At 37.4% G+C, this 21,533-nt stretch overlaps 1 protein-coding gene across 8 annotated transcripts in view; it reads right to left on the bottom strand.

The window, feature by feature from the left end:
* Positions 1-4,285: 4,285 nt before the first annotated feature.
* Positions 4,286-21,533, bottom strand: part of adgrb3 (adhesion G protein-coupled receptor B3) — a 175,426-nt gene continuing 158,178 nt past the window's right edge. For 4 of the 8 annotated variants that reach the window (XM_044137162.1, XM_044137163.1, XM_044137167.1 and 1 more), the window contains 12 exons: positions 18,802-18,952; positions 16,927-16,996; positions 16,449-16,515; positions 14,742-14,845; positions 13,960-14,058; positions 13,500-13,671; positions 13,272-13,367; positions 11,342-11,381; positions 8,635-9,299; positions 8,476-8,511; positions 7,546-7,650; positions 4,286-5,340 (listed from right to left, as the gene is read on the bottom strand). In XM_044137162.1, coding sequence (XP_043993097.1) covers positions 5,152-5,340; positions 7,546-7,650; positions 8,476-8,511; positions 8,635-9,299; positions 11,342-11,381; positions 13,272-13,367; positions 13,500-13,671; positions 13,960-14,058; positions 14,742-14,845; positions 16,449-16,515; positions 16,927-16,996; positions 18,802-18,952 — 1,794 coding nt within the window. In that variant the 3' untranslated portion in view covers positions 4,286-5,151. The remainder of the gene's footprint in view (positions 5,341-7,545; positions 7,651-8,475; positions 8,512-8,634; positions 9,300-11,341; positions 11,382-13,271; positions 13,368-13,499; positions 13,672-13,959; positions 14,059-14,741; positions 14,846-16,448; positions 16,516-16,926; positions 16,997-18,801; positions 18,953-21,533) is intronic. The other 4 variants (XM_044137164.1, XM_044137165.1, XM_044137166.1 and 1 more) reach the window with 3 other exon arrangements.

The raw sequence follows: 21,533 nt of genomic DNA, 5'->3' as shown, positions 1-21,533 counted from the left end.
GCTGCATACCAAATACCTTCTGGGTACTCTTCTAGTGATGCACTCTATCAAGAGTCTGAAACTTTTACTTCTATTCTAACATAGTTGTGGAGTAGAAAAAACTAACATATATATATATATATATATATATATATATATATATATATATATATATATATATATTTTATTTACACATTTTTCTATCTTCATTAGTTTTTTTGCTAAATTGTATTCAAATGTGAGCTTTGCATCTGTAAGTTAAAAAAATAAATAAAATAAATAAGCAAATCGGTTCCTCCTGTGCTTGAAGTCCTCAGACAGCTCTGTGACAAAGGAGCCGCCTGCCTCACCTCTCAGTCAGGCCTCAGGGGACACATGTGATTCAGGATCAATGTGATTATGTTGATTTAGTGTTTAGAGGCACAAAGCAGCTTCACCTCTTTGCTCTTATGAGCCTGTGGGACATGCCACTTTCCACTCAATGAAAACATGTCCAGCAGTCTTGTCAGCATGTCCATTACGAACAGCTAAACAGAGCTTGCTGCTTTTGCATAAACAGGCCATTGGGAGGAAAACTGTTTTCTAAATAAAAAGTGGCATGCGGTAAAGACCATGAAAGTGAGAAAGATCAAATCAATAAGTATCACCATTAGGCTTCCCAGAGTATGATCATTTTGAGTAAAAAAAATGTCATGTTTTTCAGCATCATGCTATTACCCATCCATCCACCATCATCTCTGCCTGCTTCTCCTTGTCTTCAGCACTGACTGAGTGAGAGGTGAGTTACACTCTGGACAAGTCACCAGTCCAACACAAGGCAACATAGAGACATATAGAACAGACACATGCATGTGCACAATCATACCAAAAGGTAAATTAATGTTTTTTTTGTTTGTTTGTTTTAAATTGCCATTTAGATTTTGACATTAACACATAAACACCCATGAATACCAGTAACCAGCACATCCATAGTCATCAGGTTAACAAAGCAGCATTTTTACTGTTTACCTTAAAGGCTTTAGTAGACAAATAAGTTGTGATACAACATAACTGCTGCAGCTCATGCAGAAGAAACATGAATAGTTTTTATCCCCCATATTTTTTCATATGAAACAATACTTAAATGGAGGACAATCAATTTATTCAATAAATGTCTTTGTTAAAACTCTTTTTTTATTCCTAAGATGGTCTACAACAACTTTTATGCCTGAGATGTACTTATCAATATGACAAAAAAAAAAACTTTACATGTGGAACCTTCAATTTTTGGAGCAAATTTGCAATAAATGCCAAAAGCAAAGTAGTAACTACTTTTATATATGCAGGAAATAGAAGATAGTTACATGCAATCTTGAAGTAGTAATACTGAGGGGGACAATACAACATATTTAAGAACTTTTTTCCTTGGTGCATTGAGGTCTGCACTGAGCAAATATGTGAATCTGATAAAATTTTTGTGTAGGTTCATGAGCACCAGAAATAAAAATTTTTTAGTTTTTTTTCTATTTTTATCTGCTGCATAGCAACACTGATGGCTACCAAGGCCTAGAAAAGATATTCTTAACCCTCCATTATTTTTTATACCAACCACAAAAGTTATGGTTTTAATTTATTTTATTTTCTGTAATAAGTCAACACAGTACAGTGCAAATTGTAAAGTAGAAGGGAGCCAATACATGAATATCAATATCAAAACTTTTTTACAACTAAAAACCTGAAAAAAGTATTTTGTTCTCAGCCTCGTTTACGCTGATATTTCAGAATGAAACCCTGAGCAACCATCTGCTTTCAAAAATTCTAAGAAATCTAACCTCAGTTTAAATACAGTTACACAAAGGCCTACGTCATTTGAAAGAAATCAATTTTGGGAGCAAGCAGCATTACAAATATTAAAGAACCTACCATACAGGTCAAGGATAAACTAGTAGATAAGTTTAAAGCAGCTTTATGGTATGAAACAGATTTGGGCCCCATGTCTCGAGTTTGACACATGCTGTAGGATATTGGTATAATAAAAATGAAATGAAAAAAACACAGCAGCAAAGCCAATAACAGTAGTGGATATAATTAACCCAATTATGTCTTGTAATCTAAATTGAAAGGCACTGTAAATTCAGACGTTATTGTGCTGAATGAACTCCAAATTTCATCACTTTAATTTGTGTGCAGACAACATTAGAGGACTCCAGAGTCCTCATCCCAGTCCACCTGGGATCATTCTGTTTCTTTGTCTTTTCTCTCTTGTCCTTGTTCTTCACTGAAAATGAAGTCATGCCTCTTCTTCCTCCTCCCACTTCTTCAGGCACTTCCTCTTCTCCTGTTCGGTGGATCCCCACATCCCAGATGGAGAAGGGAGCACATGCTTGCCGCACTCATTGCCATACTGCACAGACCAGCAGACAATACAAACAAGATTTTCCCTCAGCTCTGGCAGCTTCCTCCCATTAGAGCTCTGTGTGGACCTGTCTGTCTGAGGAAGCTGATCTTATCAGCAGAACCCTCAGGAGGCCCACAAACCTATTAGAGGTATAAATGGTTCCCAGCCAAATTTGGAAATTGAATACAGTTGGTGGATTGAAGAGAAGAGGCAGAAAACAGTACAGAGCAAATTTTTAACTGTAGTTGGAAGTTTTAAGTCATTGATTCCGCCTGAGATAAAAGTCAATATAGCAGATGTCTTATAAGGCACTCTTGGGGACCTTTTGAATTGTTCCATCTGCCCAAATTTAAACAGAATCTAGTTTAGTTTTTTTAAAGAGAGAGATGTTAAATCAGTTGTGTATTTTGATCATAAATTTTCTTAAAGGTATACTTCTATGTTTTTGAAGCAAGATTCTGGTAATAGATTATAAGTACTTACTAATTCATATTAGTAAGGATGAGGCTAACAACTAGTCAGAGTGGCCAAGGCCAAAGTAAGCTGTCATCGTGTTAACACAATCCTTTAAAACATCACATTTGCACTGGATAGTTATTTACAAAGATGATGATTACTTGCACAGAAAATTGACAATGGAGGATGTGCAACACTTATTATATACTTCAATAAAATACATCCTAAGAGTGGAAATTGTAAATTAAGCGTGGTAAGATGAATTGAACTGTATCGGTTCATAAACTATGGACTGTATAGCATGAGTGGCAGAAGTAAAACAGTCATGATAAGACAGATAATTTTGAATTTCAAATGTTTGCAAATATTAGATCTTTTCTTTTCTTGTAGGTTGTTTAAGGCTCTTTTAGTGCTGACATTCCTGCTGTGGAATGATATTATTTTCTCTGTACTGCCTCCAGTATTTGGGAAGAGAACTGCAGGGAGTGCTCCAAAAATAAACATGGTTTTTTTATGAACTCAAGAGAACAGCATAGCTTTTTCTTTTCATCCTCATCACATGAATTAACTATTATTCTTGAAGAAACATGTTGTGTGGCATGTGTGTTGAATACAGTGTGGACCATTGTCTGACTTTATATTTATTATTTAGATTTGTCACAAGGTGTTTCGCTACTGCATTTGCATTATTTTGGTCAGTGTTTTAAAAATGTTACCACTGCTTATTTTAACAATTACACTAGTTTTTGACCATGTTAATGTCACCAAGTTTACAATTATAAAAATAAAATCTAGTTGTAGTTTTACAATATTATTTAATGTTCATAATCCAGAAAATCCAGTTCATGCTTACTTTTAATGACTGATTTGCACTACAGATTTCGTCAAGAATGTTTATACCATGAGCTAAATTGCAACACTTATCTCTAGATGGGCTTTAATAAACAGCCCATTTTACTGTAATAGTTCATCATATGGTGTTTTAGTTCAATTAAAATAATTTAATTAAGCTGAGTTGTGGTTGAGTCCTAATCAGATAGTATCTAATCAGTCCTTACTGCTCCTGTAACTTTAATTTATTGGATTGTTGGTGGTGCGTTGAGATCCATTTTGTATTGGCTTTACAAGCAAATATCCAACTCTATGAATCATTTCCAGTCTATTACTTATATAACAGAAAAGCAAAGTAATGCAAAAATGTGTAAAATTGTGTTCATTAATGCTATTATGTTTTTTGCTTTTTATATCACTTTGATTTTACAAGACAGTTGCTCTGACCAGAAATGTTTCAAATGTTCCAGTTTTAGCACATTTCATCCAGGAAGATCATTTCATTTCCCATTTAAATAACTATTAGCATGAGTGTAGCTAACCTACTTCAGTGATACTTATTTCTTTCAAATAATGTCTCATTCAAGGCGAGTGGTGCATTTGACAACCAACACACAACATAAACTTGACACGACCTCTGAAGCAGTACGAACATATTTCCTCTTTTATTTACATTCCTTTTCAAATGTTAACATTTTTCGCTATAACTTCTGGTCAAGTTGGCATTTTTTTTTCCTCATTAAAATAAATTGGCACAAGTAAAACATATGTAGACAAAAGTTTATTTACACCATACAACATTTTTGTTTTTAAATATTTTATACAGAGCTGCAGATGAGAGAGCTTGCTGGGATCCTTCAAGCAGATTCTGCAGTATTAAAGTTGTGAAATATATTATTTATATAAAAGTGAGTATTATCTTTATTGCATTTAAAGCAATGAAGAATGTAGCTTGACAAACATTCATTTTAATATGACAGGAAAAAATCCTCTTTGCCTCCCATGTTTTTATATTATAAAGTAAAAAGTGTAGTAATGGCCAAACGGACTGTTATAAACTTTTTAAAAACTGCATAAATATATACATTGTGCTCCCAGGTCCAGTTTTAGGAAATCAAAACTAGACCTGATGAAGCTGGGACGACATGGCATGTCATTTGCTTTGTGAGGTTTCATTAAGAGAGTTGTTGTTTTTTTTCAGCCAATTCCTCCACAGATAATTGGTAACACAGGATGGTAAATATTGTACACCAGGCTGCCCCACACTAAGTACACTAGTGAGAATACAAAAAGTAACACTGATGTTTTTATCCCTTTTTATTTTTCTTTTTTTTCCTCTCTCCCCAGTCCTTATATTGTATTGGCACATTATGTCCCTGCCACGCTCGTAAGATCCAGATATGTTTGCCAAGGCTGTTAGAAAAGTCTGTTGCTTTATCAGTGCAAAATACATCCCCTTTTCCTCCTTTCCAAGTTTGCATTTTTTCCCCCTCCATCTTCTTCACCCTTTACACTTCTGTCTGGAAGTCTCCTTCCTGGACATCTAAGGGTAGGTTGACACACTTCTCCCACTCTGCAGCCGTCATCTCCAGTGAGTCCTTGGGGTCGGATTCTAGTACATTCATAGTGGCGTAGTTCTGGTACTCACAGGCTGGATTGTAGCTCTCCCATGGATTCTGTTTTGGCATTGCCTTGTCCTGCGAACACGGCCAACAGCAGGTGTTGTTAGTAGCATGACATCCTCAGCAGCTTAACTGCTACTTGTCTCTCAAAATGTACTTTTTTTTTTCCAATGAGGTCAGTTCATTCAGAAGGGCATTATATGAGTTCCTAGCATTGCTAATTGAAAGTAATGAATTAATGCTGGGAGAAGCATCGAATAACAAAAAGATAATGGCAGTGTATTAAATGGGAACATGCGTACTATTAACATGGAGCAGATCTCTGCTTTCCTCAGCTCGGAAACTAGAGCACTGGATGTGTTGCATGTGTGAGCCATTCATTCGTCTGAATGTGCTCTCACTGACAGTCCCAAAGACATTAGTGCAAATAAGGGAAAGAAGTAGCTCCCCATCAGGGAATATAAAATGGATACTAATGTTTGCTGCCAGCTCTGCAATAGATTCATTTGGGAGGGGAAAGGAAAATAGGGGAAGTAAGTAGTTATCGTTTTCTACAAAAAAAGGTACTTGCACTGTAACTAGGCAACGGTCCTGAAGCTGCAATGTACTGCAGCGGTGACTAAAACTGGGAGGGTAGTAGTGTGAAGTCAAAAGGCTACTATTTATAGTGATGTAAAGTAGATTTATATATATATATATATATATATATATATATATATATATATATATATATATATTTCCCTGTTTTAGCTTTTCTGTCATACCTCAATGTTTCATATCATCAGGTAAATTTTGATATCAAAGATATCCAGAGTAAATGCAAAATGCAGTTTTGCAATAATGATTTAATTTCTTATCAAAAAATAGCAGCCCAAATTAAATGGATCTTAAGTGAAAACTTGAATTGCCCATAAACACAATAACTGGTTGTTCCACTCTTGGTAATTATAAGGTGAAAACAAACATTTATCATTTGAATTCTTTACATCGCAATGGAGCAATTTGACCGTTTTTTGCTACAATAACAGTACTTTGCTCTTCTTGGCATTGCTGTTCTAGTTTTACAACAGAGTAAATTAGAGGACCATCTCCCCAAAGCATTCATGTTTATATTTTCTCTCCACAGAATTTTGTTTTGACCCTGGAACTATCCTATGCACAATATCTTTAACAGGTCTCTTTCTTTTTGTTGAATCATGAATACTAACCTGAGCTGAAACAAGGATGGCTGTAAGGGCTTTAGATTTTGTTTTGTCATCTTTTGTGATCGACTGGATAAGCTGTTGATGCAGTCTCGTGGGAACGCTCTTCATTTCTACATGTCTTTCCCATTGATGGATACCAACTTTCATTGCGGTTCATTGGCATCCCAAGAGTTTATAAATGGCTGCTATTTGTCACAGATAATAAAACTGAGCACAAATGTCCCCAGAAAATATGGTTAACCCCCATTGTTTTATTATTTAACAGGAGGGGTGATTTCAGATTAGGTTGGATAACTTTCTTTCCTTTGGTAAATTAAATAATTTAAAAACAGATTTTTTGTATTTACTCAGGTTATTTTTGGTATCAAATTTATTTGAAACGTTGAGGTGAGGCAAGGAGCAAAAACAGAAGTAATTTATCTTCACAGAGCTGTATCTGATATGGCTTAAGTGTTCGAAAAAAAAAAAAAAAGAGGCTCGGCTCATCTCAATCTCAAACAGATGGATTAAGTCTGATGTCCCCATTGTCTACACATCCAGTCAGGTGTGTAGACAGATGGTGAGTCTTTTGGTTTGCAGCAAGGTCATGAGGTATTGCATAATTAGCCCGACTTCTTAATGGAGTCAAGTCCCAACTCCCACACAGTTGCAGAGAGAGACTCCCCTTATTAGGCTAATATTTATGTTATTGCTGATATAATAAATAATCTGCCATGCATTAATGAATAAAAACATGATGGGTTTGCTAAGTAGATAAATGTGCATGTAAAGAAAAGTGCATTTATGGCCTTGCATTGGAATGGATGCACTCCACTATAGCAAAATTGCCTAAGATCATGTTTTTTCATTTATTTAATTTTTCTTGAGACATGCCTCATTCTTCAAGGCTTTAAAGAGGCAGCCCTTCTTCTGATTGCAGGCACATTAGATGTAGAAAGGCAGACTTTTGCTACATAACCACTCATTTGCACAATCACACGTAAATGTGTCCTGCACCAAATATCTAAATAGATCATTTGGATGTTGAGTTCTTTATTTAGCTGACAGCCACCCCCCTGGGTTTCCTGTTACTCACCATGCTGCCCATATTTGGTATGTCTCGAAATCGGTCCAGGGTTTGAAATTTCTGATTCAGTTCCTGGAACAGCTCCATGTGTCTTTTCCTGGTGTGCATGACTTTCTGCAATGGCAAGGGGTTTTGCTTTGGTATTGACAGCCAATAATGGAAATGCATCTTCCTCTCCACCCCCTCCACCTTTGATCAATTTGTTAGTGTAGTTTACTTAGAGGCCAGGTCTGAAACAAATTTACTTTCCTCTGCATATACAAGAATGACTGCCAAAATAAAGGAAACACAGTGATAACTTAGGCTTATGGGATACCTAATGCTTAAACATAATTGTTTTGTGATAAATCACCTCATTTAGGGCTTTGTTGGTGTAAAGGAAATCCTTTTGATAAACCTTGGCACAAATCTTCCATTTGAAGTCTTTGTGTGCATCTAAGCTATAAACTAGAGCCAAAGTAGCTGCCAGAAGCAACATGTTTCCCATGTTTTGACAGAGATTACAAAATATATATGCAGTAAAACTTTGACAATGCAAAAGGAAATACTAAAAATCTGCCAAAGGGGGTTTGATTATGTACTTGCAAACCAATATTTTTATTGCTGACCAGTGATAAAATCAGATGTGAAATGTGCAAATGACTTTAAAAGCATACAGTTTGAAAATCAACATATAGCTAATGGATGAAGGAGATGGAGGAGGATAAAATGTTGATGAGAGCTACTGCCCTGTTTGTCAGCTGACAGCCTTGCTTTTACCTTAACTACACAGTAAGTCAATAAATCCTGAGAGTCAAGGCTATGCCACAGCAATAAGCTTAAGAGGCACAAGAGACACTACTAAATCAAATGGCTAACACAACCGCAAAACAGCCTTTTATACATAAATAGCTAAGCTCAACTTCAGAAAGATTGATCTTTTTTTTTTTTTTTACGTACCTCAAAGTCTAGATCGGAATATCTCGACTTTCTTCTCTGTTGGGACAAAAATAAAAGGAGTCATCTTAGTAAGTCATCAGAACACTTCAACAATAAGATAAATATTTGGATAGGTGGAATTTGGTGTTGCTTGTGTATATTCCGCATGACAATATGTACCTCCAGGGAGCTCATTGATATTGTGGAGCCAGTGTCACTCCGAGATAGGCCCCCAGTTTCCTCCATTTCTGCAAGGAAGTTCTTAACAGCTGTGCGAGGTTCAAAGGGCAGGGTTTGCATCTGCTCTGGAGCACTAGGATACTGGTGCTCCAGGTTCACATTCATGTGGTCCATGCCTGACGGGTTGATATTGAAGTCAGGGCTTATCTTGTAATGCTTTAGCCTCTCGTGGGGCAGCGTATCCATGGCAGCGGTCATCTTGGGCTCCTCTTTAATAAGGGTGGGCAGGGTAGCCGACCCCGACACTACACCCGCCGAGGCTCGAGGCATCACTATGTAGTCCGTCTCCATCATTTGGCCCTGCGTCGGACGGGCCTCCATGTCGTGGTCGCTCTGGCGCATGCCGTCATCAGTGCACAGGTAGACTGTGCGGCGCATGTCGGCATTGCTGTCAGACATACACTGGTCTTTCAGGTCGCCAATTCCCACTGGCATGTGCAAAGCTGAAGGCTGCTGGATTATCACTTTGGAGATGATGTTGCCTGGCAACGTGGAGTAGTTGAGGCCCTCAGGCACTTTCTCATCCTCCTCATCGTTGAGGGAAATGCGGGAGAGTGTGCCTGTTATGGTGGCGGCACGACACGAGCCCATGTCCTTGTGGAGCGCTGGAGGTCAGAGCGATACAGATATTAGTTTGTTAGCCTAATCAAAAGAACTTCAATGTCATAAACTTTGCAAAATAAGAACTAAAGAACAATCAAAATTCAAATCAATATTAGCAATCCTTAAGGGAGGTTGTAGTGTCAAGGGAAAATTGCAATCATAGAATGAGTAACTACTAAAATGCTCTGAGTGTGATATTACACTAAATACAAAAAAGACACAACAACACACTCTGGAATCTCAAGAGAATGTTGCTGTAAATAAGAAAGTAGTTTCATTCTCTCCTTAAACTCCCCTCAGGTTTACTAATGCTGTTAGTGATTGCTGATGACCTGATAAAGCACCACATCCAGTGATTTGAAAAAATATTGATTCTTTTTCATATTGTGTCACATTGAAACCCAGAACTGTAATGTATTTCAATATGATATTACATGTCAAAATAACACATAATACTGCATACTTGTAAAGAAGAAGGAATATATTCTTTTTCTTGCCACTCTTTTACAAAGTTCATGTTGTGACCAAAAGTTTTCCTTCTGACACTTTGGGGCCGTAACTCTCTCGCAGCTCCTCCAGAGTTACCATGAACCTCTTTGCTGCTTCTCAGAAATGCTCTCCCTGCCTGAAACTTTGAGACTCTTACAGTCTGACTTTTGAAAGGAGTTGGCTACACTGGATTTTATTCAGGGTACTAAGAGTAAATGTGGCTCAATAAGTACAGATGCCACATTTTCAGACTTGTCTGTAAGAATAGACACTTTTGTTATTTCCCATCTACTTCACAGTCATGTGCTGCATTAAATCCAAATTAAATGTATCGCAGATTGTCATGGTGAAATTAAAAACCCAAATAGGTACAGTGCCTCTAAAAAGTATTCACCCTTTTGGATGTTTACCATTTTCATTGTGTTTACAAAGCAGTCATGACACTTAAAATGTGCCTTTTTTTTGACAAAAAAAATAATTACAAAATAATAACAATTACATAAAATATTTTAAATAAAACATGTGACTAACTATTCACGCCCTTTAAACTGAATTACCTAATTGAACAAAGCCAGCCAGCTGGAGCTAGTAGTCTCATAATGAGTGGAATGGAGAACACCTGAGTGCAGTGACCGTGTCTTAAGTGATTGTAGTATGAAGACACTTGTTTCTGGAAGGTCACCCCACTGTGTAATCAGTATTCCTGGCTGGCATTACAGCATGAAGACAAAATAAAACACCAAGTAAATTAGACATGAGGTTATTAAGAAGTATAAGTCAGGGAATTGGATAATAAAGGGTAAAACATCTGAGAGTTTCAATATTTTTAGAAGCACTCTATGAATACTTTTGCAGGCTTTTTTATAATTAAAGAAACAACTGTTTTCTTTCACTGTCATAACAAACATGAAAACTGCAGACTGACAGAATTTTCTGAGCAACGTACCTCTGGACAGTTTTTATTTGGTCTTAAATTTGGTCATGATTTATAAATCACACCTGTCAGCTCAGCCTCCTGCTACAGCACATCCACTTTAGCTCGCAAGACAGCACCATGTAAGTCAAGCATGCCAGACAGCGGCTTTAGCTTCAGTATCTCGCTGAGCTCTGAATAATGGTCAGTATAGTAATTCATTTAAGCTCCATTTAGGATGTGCTCTTCACTGGTTTAGAAGAGACTGGAGATAGATGACGCTTCAGTCTAGTGCAAGTTGCTAGTCCCATTTATATTGGGGGAAGCTTATATACTTTTTCTGTTGATGGTTCTCATTATTTTAACACTTCGAGTGATTAATCCTATCCCTTTTCAATGACAACATTAATATGTAAATAAGAAAAACGTAACAAATATCAGATATACAAAAATACTGAGCATACCAGTAGTTTTGTTTCTGATATTTTGTTCTCACAATAAAGTTTGGTGTTTTCAGAATTGTGAAAAGTGACTGTGGGGCTGTGTTGGTTGTTATATAACCTGAGCTGTTTTCTGACTGTTTACACCTTTTTCAACCAGAGCTAGGGGAATCTTGTTAGTAAGAGACCATCTGTTCTGTACCTGATCGGCAGGCGATGTCCACATCTTTCTCAAAGTCTGTCTGTAGAAAGAGAACAGTCGGCGGTAAGTTTCACTTCACATATTATACATTTTATTTTGAACAGTGCCTTCCACGTTTATGTGCGCAGTCGGGTAACATGATTTTAAATGCTTTAAGTTTACTATTTTTGCTTTTTTGCAATCAGATCAAGTACAACTGCAAAGAATTTTGAAAAATGTGAAAACGCTTAAGTGGAAAACAAAAACTATTCATGCCAACAAATGTACTTTCTTCAAAAATCCCCCAGGGGTCACATCTGTCCTACAAGCTATATCAAATTGAAGCATTTTCCTGAAGTTGATAGGAGTGACATTACTTGTTTGTTTTTTTTTGTTTTCTTTTAGGTATAAATATGATATTACACAAGTGCCCATTTCTCTTATTTAATCTTCAAAATGGGAAAAACTAGAGAACATGTTATTTGAGGTTTAGGGTGTCTTCATGCATTAGGAAAAGACTTCAAGAAAATAGTTATTGACCAAACTTGTTGAAATATATAGTCAGAATGTTTTCAGCACTAGAGCTGAGATGATTCCAATGACCACAAGAAACGACAGAGGGAGCCATTTTAGCCTCTGTCTAAAGGGTTTTAACTATATCAAAAAAGGCATAAAAAGGTGGCCTTTCACTTCTTTTCAACAGTTTGATAAAAATGATATAACAAAACAAAAAACATATATGGAAAAATGTACACACAATAATATTAGCTGCTTCTCCTGCAATGACTCAACAGACATATAGTAGCTATTAACAGTTTAACACATTCATTAATATTTTAAAATATTACACAGCAGCAGAGTAATACCTGGCAGCCTTGTTGTGTTTTTCTTTTCTTCTCTTTTTCAAGCAAACAAACCGTCATACAAAACCAGATTGGCATAGTTAAGCAGTACTCAAATCTAAACTGCTCAGCTAAGCACACATGATTTCATTCTTTATTGTTTCAATAGTCAAAATTAACCCTCTAGCGTTCCACCACCTGCAATACAAGGTATAAGTGGTCAAAACTCTCAGATTTCATGTGACAAAGATGCAAACATTTCATTGTTACTGCAGCAATAGAATTACGATACTACAATAAAAGGAATTTACTTGAAAGTTTTTTTTTGTTGTTTTTTTTTTATACTTCCCTAACCAGGATCTGCCAATAAATGTGACGGGTGCTACATGCTATGCAAGAAAATAAAGTGGCAACTCAATCATAGCTAGCTATAAAAATCAATATAAAACATTTATTATTATTTCCAAGTAGCCGAAACAACATTAGTTCTTTTCTGCTTCAAGAAAGGAAAATAAATGCAGCTGAAGCAGTTGCAAAGCTTTTGTGCTCACTGCTAGCAGACTGTATGTCAGCAGCTTTGACACCATTCTGCTAATGTGTGAAAACTGTACCACTCAAATGGCTATGATAATCTTAATGGCAGAACATTGCTTTGAGTTGCCAATGGTGGGACTGTGCAACATCAAAATACTCTTGTCCTCTTTCAAAGGTCAGGGAGGGTAGCAGTCGCCTGCTATCCCATGAGAGAAAATCAAAGAGATGCAAGGGAAAGTATAAGTTCATACTAGAAACAATTAGACCTGGGGACTTTGAAAGGAAAACAAAACTAATGACTTCCATTATGGTCAGAGGTTTTACCCTGCATGTTGTGGCACATTTGTGGTATTTATTTTTTAAATCTAAGGAAAAGAATGTTACATGTCTAGTTGTTGAAAACTACAAATATGAACAAAAATAAGACAATTGAAATACAAAAATCAAATAATAAGTTTATTCAAGGTCGGTAAAGAACAAAAAGGATGGTGGAAATGTTTTATATGTCACAAAGGAACATTGGATCAAATATCAGTCTCTCTAATGACTGTAGATAACAGGGTGACTGTGCCTACCATTATCTGAGCATGCCCATTAGGGAAGGTTCCTGTTGCATCACCACTGATTGGATCTTGACAGTTTCTGAGCCGGCATCTGAAAGCATCTTGCACCTAAACACGAGGGGAATTTCAGTGTGACTAAACTTATTTACCCAAACATCGACAGATTTGATTGTTCCAGCAGGACATTTGCTTTAAATCCCATGTCAATAATAGAGAAATAACAAGGCGGATTGATTCTACCTCTCTCCGTAGGATGCAGTGCACCATAACAATGACAAAACCCTGCAAGGAGTCAAAGACGGCAAAGAGGATCTGGAAGAGAATGGAACGCTTGTCCGTTATGGCGAGCACTGCGGACATCCAGGTCAGAGCCAGCAGAGGTAGGACGACACAGGAGCTCCACAACGACGCCCTGGAAGAAGAGAGGAAGGATTTTGTACAGGAGATAAATGAGATAAGGTCTGGAGATCTGAGTTAAATCTCCATGACGACCTCTTTCCTCCAGAATGATGGTGGGGCTTTGCTCTGCATACTGATGTTTATGTAAGCTCATTTCAAAAGCTCCTCCACACTGTAGTTCTGAGATACTGTGGGTGCATCTGGAAACTGAATTTAGCGCACCCTGCAGTGGATACCCTGTACAGAAAGAAACTCCCCGCAGCATCGTTTTATTGATTCACAGACACTGACAGGCACTTACATTGCATTGCTTGCTGTTGTTGCTGATAAAGCAGTTGTTGATACAACACCGCATTTGGCACACTTGAGAGTTAATCCTGTATGCGGCTCACTCATCTGTCTGTGGGACACAAGAGACATTGGGACAACATCATGACAAACAACTCTGACATCCACCTGACTTCTCTTTTCCTCCATCAAATGCTATAACAACAGTATGGCCGATGAGTGTGTGGGTGTTAAAGTCATTTTCATCTTGGACTCATTCTGCCAGAGAAATGCAAAGCCATGTCACTCCCAAGAGGGAACTAACCTCTTTATGCCTCAATTTTTTTCCCAACATAAAGTAAAAAGGTAGGTACAGATCTCCATATGTACATGAAAATAATCAAAGCATGCAGTAATTAACCAGTCATATTCAAATAATTAGAATTTGTTTCAGTAACTCCACTCGGTGAAACACATTATATGGATTAATTATACACAGTCTGATGTACTTCTTTCCTTCCTTTCTGGTATTTTATTGTAATTTTGTGCTTACAGCAAATGGAAACATGATATTTAAGATTAGAACACTACATCATTCCAATAAACAAAAATACATACAATACAATACAATACATCAGACCAAGAAATACATGTTTACAAATTATGTTACTGCCTTCTAAATGGTTGTTATTTTTCAAAGGCTACTTTTATTCCGATAGGCAACCTTCACTGGAATAGCTATTCTAATTTATTGAATATGACTGTAATTCGTAAAATGTTAATATTCAAAAATGAAGAAGAAAAACTGGTACTAACAAGGATGTGCTGTCATACCCTGCACGATGCTTCAGCTTCTTGTCCAGGATTCCATCTCTGGACACTAACTTATTGAATACCAGGATACCGATCACCATGTTGACCTGTTAGAAGAGAGGAAAGCAGAATATGCAGACTCAGACGACTGATGTCATTATTCTGCAAAGAGCTTTGACCTCTAGCTTGTATTGTTTGCTCTTCTCTATGACATTTCAGGCAATGGATGAGACATAGCTTGCACACTCATCCCATCCCAGTACCCAGAAGAAAAAAATCTGTCTGCCAGATTGGCCACATCACACTCACGAACTTCAATTTATTTTCGGGGAATTTTATGGGTTAGAGCAACCTGATGAACGATAGGAAACATACACATGACTGGGTGATAAAGCAATATCCTGAGCTCTAAATAAATCATGGAGAAATGTTCACTGCTTGATTTTAAAAAATGTGAGTATGCCTTGATTACAAACCCAGAAAGAAATGGCTATTCACCTAACGTGACAGGTTAGGCAGATACATCAATGCAAAACTGAAGCATTTAGGTGGCAGCATTGGTATGGGGTTTATTTAGCTCTGCAAAGTGAGGTTGACAGGAGACAGGAGAATGGTTTAGAATGAATGCAACAGATTTAAGATAGGGGTACAAAGATTCACCTTTCAGCAACAGAGCTGCCCTAAATATTGTCAGAGTTGCAACTGACTATTTGGATCAAAGCATATTTGGCAGTGAGAATAGCAAAGTCAAAGTTCAGACTAAAATCCACCTGAGAGTATTTAACAGTATTTGAGTAGTCATGTTTCCATACATTCTCCATTTAATTTGACTGAACTTTAGAAGAATAGCAAAAAAGGACTAACCTTGACCCAAAATAACTACAGAGGTAATAGACCCATGTCATACTTTTGTTTGTATCTTCAAAAAACAATTATGTTCTACTTTGACCTCTAGCCACAAAATATAGTCCATAAAAAAAATAAAAAAAAAACATAAAAATGTAAATGAACCACTGATAAAAGATACTGAAATGTTCTCTCAACAGGACTATGGTATTTGGCTGCTGTAAGGAGCAGTGGAGGTAAAGTATCAGCACAACTACAACTTGACAACTCTGTGGCATGATATTCTCACTGCAGATGGTTAGACGGGAGCTGGTGTTCCTCTGAAGTACATCACAAAAGAAAATTACAGCCAAGAAAGACTTAAAAAGTTTTAATTGTTTTTCTTCACTCAAATCAAATTCTACCAAAGTACAGAAACTCAACACTGAAAAATAGCATTACGTTTCTGCTGTCTGAGTAATTTAGAAATGATGAGTCTGTGGGTCATTTTCTAATTACTACTATGTAAATATAGGGAAATTAAATTAGCCTCCTATATGAGATGCTGGACAAATCTTAATCATAAATACTTAATAACCCCATTGCTGCATGGGAGATTATTATATGGTGAATAAAAATGGATTATTTGAACACAGGGCCTGATTGAATGCTCATTACTTTGACTTGGAAACCACATCACAGCTAAACAGCAATCATATTGAATCATGACTAAAATAAATGAACATTATCATTAGTTAAAATATGTTTCCTTCCTAATAAAATAATTGATGAAGTGACAAATACATTCACATTTTTAAGTAGATTGTATTATATAAACAAGTAAAGTGGGATAAAAAAAAGCAGACATCGGTAACCAAGACGTACCAAAACAACAGCTGCTGCGGGTCCAACAAAGGCATACAGGAGCCCACCCTCCAAGGAGAGCCAACAGCTGCGGGGGAAACAAGGAAAAAAACAATTAACTCCCACTACAGCATTAACTTCCACGTTAATGGTGCACTCCAGCACACCATTGTTATTTTGCTCAATTGTCAGCGGAGATGTGCCATATGTTGTTACTCCACAACCAAAGTTTCACAGAGCAATAAAATGCTAAGGAGATTTTAAGCAGTGTTTATGCATTCGGTTTCCAGCAGAGAGGCAGCTCACATGAAATTGGGGTCTTGCTGTGCTATTTTGAAATTTGATTGGGTTCATGGGACTTTGTTTATGGCTCTATTTAGGATAAGTAAGCCACTGCAGAAGGATTTGATCATTATTCTTAAGTGTTGCCATGAACCCAGCCTGTCTGTGTGCAGAATATTAAAGAGAGGCGTAAAGGGAAAAAAAAGCAAAAACTTACTATCCTGGTGTCCCGTAGCCTTTGGTTTTGGTGAATCCCATTGAAATGGCAACAACTAAAGCTGGCAATCCTTAAAAAACAAAAAAAAAAAAAAAAAAAAACAGAACATCAAATAGTTACTTGAGCAGTTTAACTCACAAGAACATAAATGTACTTCAGTGCACCCAAAAAAGAAGCAAGGCAATGTACTTTCCAATCATTAAACAAAGTGCAGCTAAAGTGATTCCATTAGAGACCACAGCATGAGGCTATGCAGACATCTGAGAGTATATGATGAGCTATATATATTTCACCATTTTACTCATTATATTGTAAAAATCCCATTAAGAGGTGACGGAAAAAAGACTACATGGTGCTTTAACAAAATGGCAGTAGTGCATCACACATAGGAAGCCACGTAGCTAAATTTCATCTCTGTATTGTAAGAAATTTCACCTCTCTTCAACCCTCCACCCCTTTCCCTAGCAATAGAAATAGAGTTTTTTTTCGCTATGTGGCTCCTCATTATGGATCAGTGTAATTGATTCAGTCTTCACTATTGTGTGCTCAGAATATTAAAGCGTTTCCTCTCCGAGTGGCGCGGGCAGGTGCAATTGATGTAATCAGTTTCCTGGAGGCACGAGCCAAAGACCCCGTGGCCATCCTGTGCCTCTCTGCAGTGCTGAAGAGGTAAAGTGTGCTGAGTGCTCACAAGCACGCCATAAATCAGAGCGCGGCAACAGCGCAGTGTGGGTGCTGTACTGTGACGAGCTGAATTAAGACACGAACAGCATTCTTTGGGCCGCATGTTGCTTCATAGATGATCGTTGATTATGTCAGTGTCCCCTGTTTTGTTACATGTCAAAATCACTAAATGTTTTTCCACGCTTTGTGCGGGCATGCCTTTGTTTCTTTTTATTTTTATTTTTATGCATCTTTTCTTAAATGTTACTTGCCTGGGGTTTACCTTTCACCAAAATGCCTGCTCAGGCATTCTTTAAGCAGTCCAAGTGATAGTAAAACAGCCTTTGTCCATGTTTTGCAGCAAGCAGTGGCACTGCAATGACTAAGAGAGCCTTGTTTGTTGCTAGGTAACAAGAAGAATGAGAGTGGGCTCTTTCATAATCAGATTGATTTTTTTAAGAAGAGATTTTTGCAGTAGTCTGAAATGACGAGCTATTTGGACAGGGGATTCGGACCGACTTTTATCACAGGGAGGAGAAATCTTTGCATTTTGATATAGATAATTTGCCTGTCAGGGTTTATTACCAGATGTGCTTATGTGCTAATATTTTGCACAGTGTTTTTTTTTTTTTTTTTTTTTTTTTTTAAATAGAATCTGATATGATCAAATTATGTTATGCTGTTTGATTGCAACCAACTGCATTTCTTTAATGGAATATGAAACAAAATTGACTATGAGACTTTGCCAAACATAAAAATTTGAATTGATACTTCCTTATATTAAATTCAGCTTTAGCATGTAATTTTTCAAAATTTTAAATGTTTAAACCCCAAACAGTATTCTGCTGCAATGTACTGTAAATGCCAGGCTCCCACCCTCTCTATCAGACATAAGGTCCTTGCAACCTGCTACAGTACAGGAGAGCTGCACCAACACTCCCCCACCCTGATCCCTTCTTACATACACATACACTCTCTGCTCAAGGCCGGTCTATTTATCCAGTCCTCTGAGAGCTTGACTGAAGCACAAAGGAATCACAACAAAGAGCCTGACAGAATGAAGATCCAGCCGCCCTACAGAGACGACAAGAGCAGCACTCTGGAAAGACGCACAGTGTGCTGTGGAAAGACACCTCGCCGAAAGCTGCTGCGAGAAAACGGCAGCTATAAGAAGTAACGTGAGGAGTTTGGTGAAATGAGCCTCTCACTCACCCCAGCCAAGACACAGGAAACGTTTCCGGATGAGCCTGGTGCGAACCTTCCCTGTCACCGCCATGTAGGACTGCCAGGCTTCCGTAAGGACCCAGCAGAAGGACGCGAGGAAAAAGAAGTGCAGGAAGGCAGTTGTCATGATGCACACACCCTGTTGATGGAAGACAAAAAAACTGTCAGGGATTTCTTGAAATCTGGGTTACCTTTAATCCACTATGCATACTTATATGCAACTCTAATACCGCTGAAACACAAAACAGTTGATAGCTCTCAAATTTGTAAATATTCCTGTAAACCAAGACACTCCCTGCAGATACACAGCAGCTACATTAATGTTCCTTCATTTCTTGGAAGTGCTCTTTGATGAGCATGTGCAGTCACATGGTAGATGTTGAATATGGCTTGCAGCTAATCAAAACCCAGAATTCAGTTTTTCTGAAAATTCTATGGTCATATGGATGCATCGAAAAAACAAAACATAAAAAAAAAAGGTTACTCAACTAATAACTATGTACTTTACAGCAAATAGACTAAATGCTTGGCTTTGACTCCTTTTGCATGTATTACTGCATCTGTGCTGAATTGCATACAGATGGCCAGCATGTGTTAAGGAAGCCCTGCTTGGTTTAGCATCAGTTTTCAGCTTCTCTGTATTATTTGGTCTGCTGTCTCTCGTGTTACTCTGAACAATACTCAATATTTTCCAGACGGGGGTTTAGGTCAGAGAGTTTGATGGTCAGGCAAGCACACATATACCATGGCCATTAAAGGAGGTGTGGGTACTGTTGGCAGTGTCAGCAGGTGCCAAAAACAGTTGGAAAATGAAGTCAGCATCACCAGCAAGCTTGTCATCATGCTTGCTGGTGAAGGCATGAAGAGCTCTCGAATTTACTGGTAGACAGCTGGGCTGACGTTGGACTTGAGAAAGCACAGAGGACCAACACCAGTAATTGACATGATTCCCCAATTCATCACTGGCTGTGGAGACCTCAAACTGGATTTCTAATGACCTGGATTATGTGCCTCTTCCCTGTTTCTCCAGCTTCTAGGACCTTGATTTTCAAATAAAATCCAACATTTACTTTCACTTGAAAAGAGAAATGTATTCCCCAGAGTCACAATCCAGTCCTTTTACTTCTAGGGAAACTTCTGCAATTGTTTCTGGTTCAAGAATGACCTAACACAAGCGATGCAACATCTGCTACTCATGTCCTCGATATATCTGTGAAGAGTGACTTGTGTTGACTCTCTCAAACTTTTAAATGGACCCCATAATCCTCTCAAAGCTGTGCGTATTTCCTTTATCCTTCCACAACCTTATTTTGTCTTACAACCAACTTGGATACATCAGACTCAGCTGTTTATTTAGAACTGACTTTAGAAAGGATTTATATATTTTGTAAATATCTGTAGTTTTTAGGGTTCTCTTACTTTTCCACAAACATTTTTATTTTGTCTTCCTATTTGTTTATAAAAACAATGACTTATTGGGAATTTGCTCTTTGGTTTTCTGTGCACTTGAGCTACAATTTAAACAAATTTACAACCTACTAGAGACTACATTATTTATACATTAAAACAGTGAATTACTTTCGTACATTCTTATTTCTACCTTGGTTGAAACATTTTGTGCAACGAATGAGACATGGCATCAGTTTGAACTGCAAACACCAGAGGTGCTGAAGGTAGTTCAGCTCAAGTCCCAGCCAGACAAGCTGACACAGAAAGAGATGGCGTAGCATTCCTCCGCACTAACCCTCATTAGTATGCTGGGGATCCCACCTGGAGGCATGTGAGCCAAGGTCAAGTGTTTTACACAGACAAGAGGGGGGGGGGGGGAGCTACAACACTGCTTAAAAAGAAACAGAGTGCATATATGGTATTTTAAGGCTTGACAACATTGCATTACTTTTCCATATTTGCTCCACGTGATTGTAAATGAGTATTTTAGAAATTGTGTCAACGCACACGGCTTTTTTGAGTATAATAGGTGTCTATGGGACAAAGAAATAGAATCCCATTACTTTACAAAGAGAGCTAAGAAGCACATTCACATTCCAGAGTGTCCACACCATAATGTGAGATTTAACATAAAGTTTACATTCCTAAGGCGAAAGCCATCCTAAATCCATGAATCCCCTACAGTGATCAAAGGGTTCACACAAGTCAATAATCCAGAGTTAGTTCATTCCTGGGAACGATATCCTCAAGACATATTACTAACCTACACACCAATGTTAATATAGAAAAACACTTAAATAAATGCATGTATTAACTTTGAAGACTTCAACTTAAATCTTACAGAATATCAGAACTCAGATGTGCTGTGAATTTTAAAACTACCCAAACGTCTTAATTTTACTCTTACCAATGGCAAGTGAATAACTGTGAAATAAAAGTGTAAGGAAAAGTTTACAAATCATTTTTACAATGCTTTATAAAAAAGAATCAAGAACCATTTCATGGGGTATGACAGGTAACTTGCAAAATAACATTAATCATTATGTAATTACAACTTTCATATTTATCTATGTGAATTTACAAAGTACTCCACACGATAATGGCATACACATCAACACACCTTAACAAGCACAGAATAATGCCTCTAAAATATTTTCAAAGATTTAAGGACTTGTAAATTCTAATGCAAAAGAATGTTAAGCAGACATCAATCAAGTCCAGGACGGACAACCTGGCTCAGTGTGATGTCAAATTTATGTTCTGATTTTAAG

The sequence above is a fragment of the Gambusia affinis genome, linkage group LG13 (assembly GCF_019740435.1).
Source record: "Gambusia affinis linkage group LG13, SWU_Gaff_1.0, whole genome shotgun sequence".
Taxonomy (NCBI): Eukaryota; Metazoa; Chordata; class Actinopteri; order Cyprinodontiformes; family Poeciliidae; genus Gambusia; species Gambusia affinis.
This window is presented reverse-complemented; position numbering and strand designations above follow the sequence as displayed.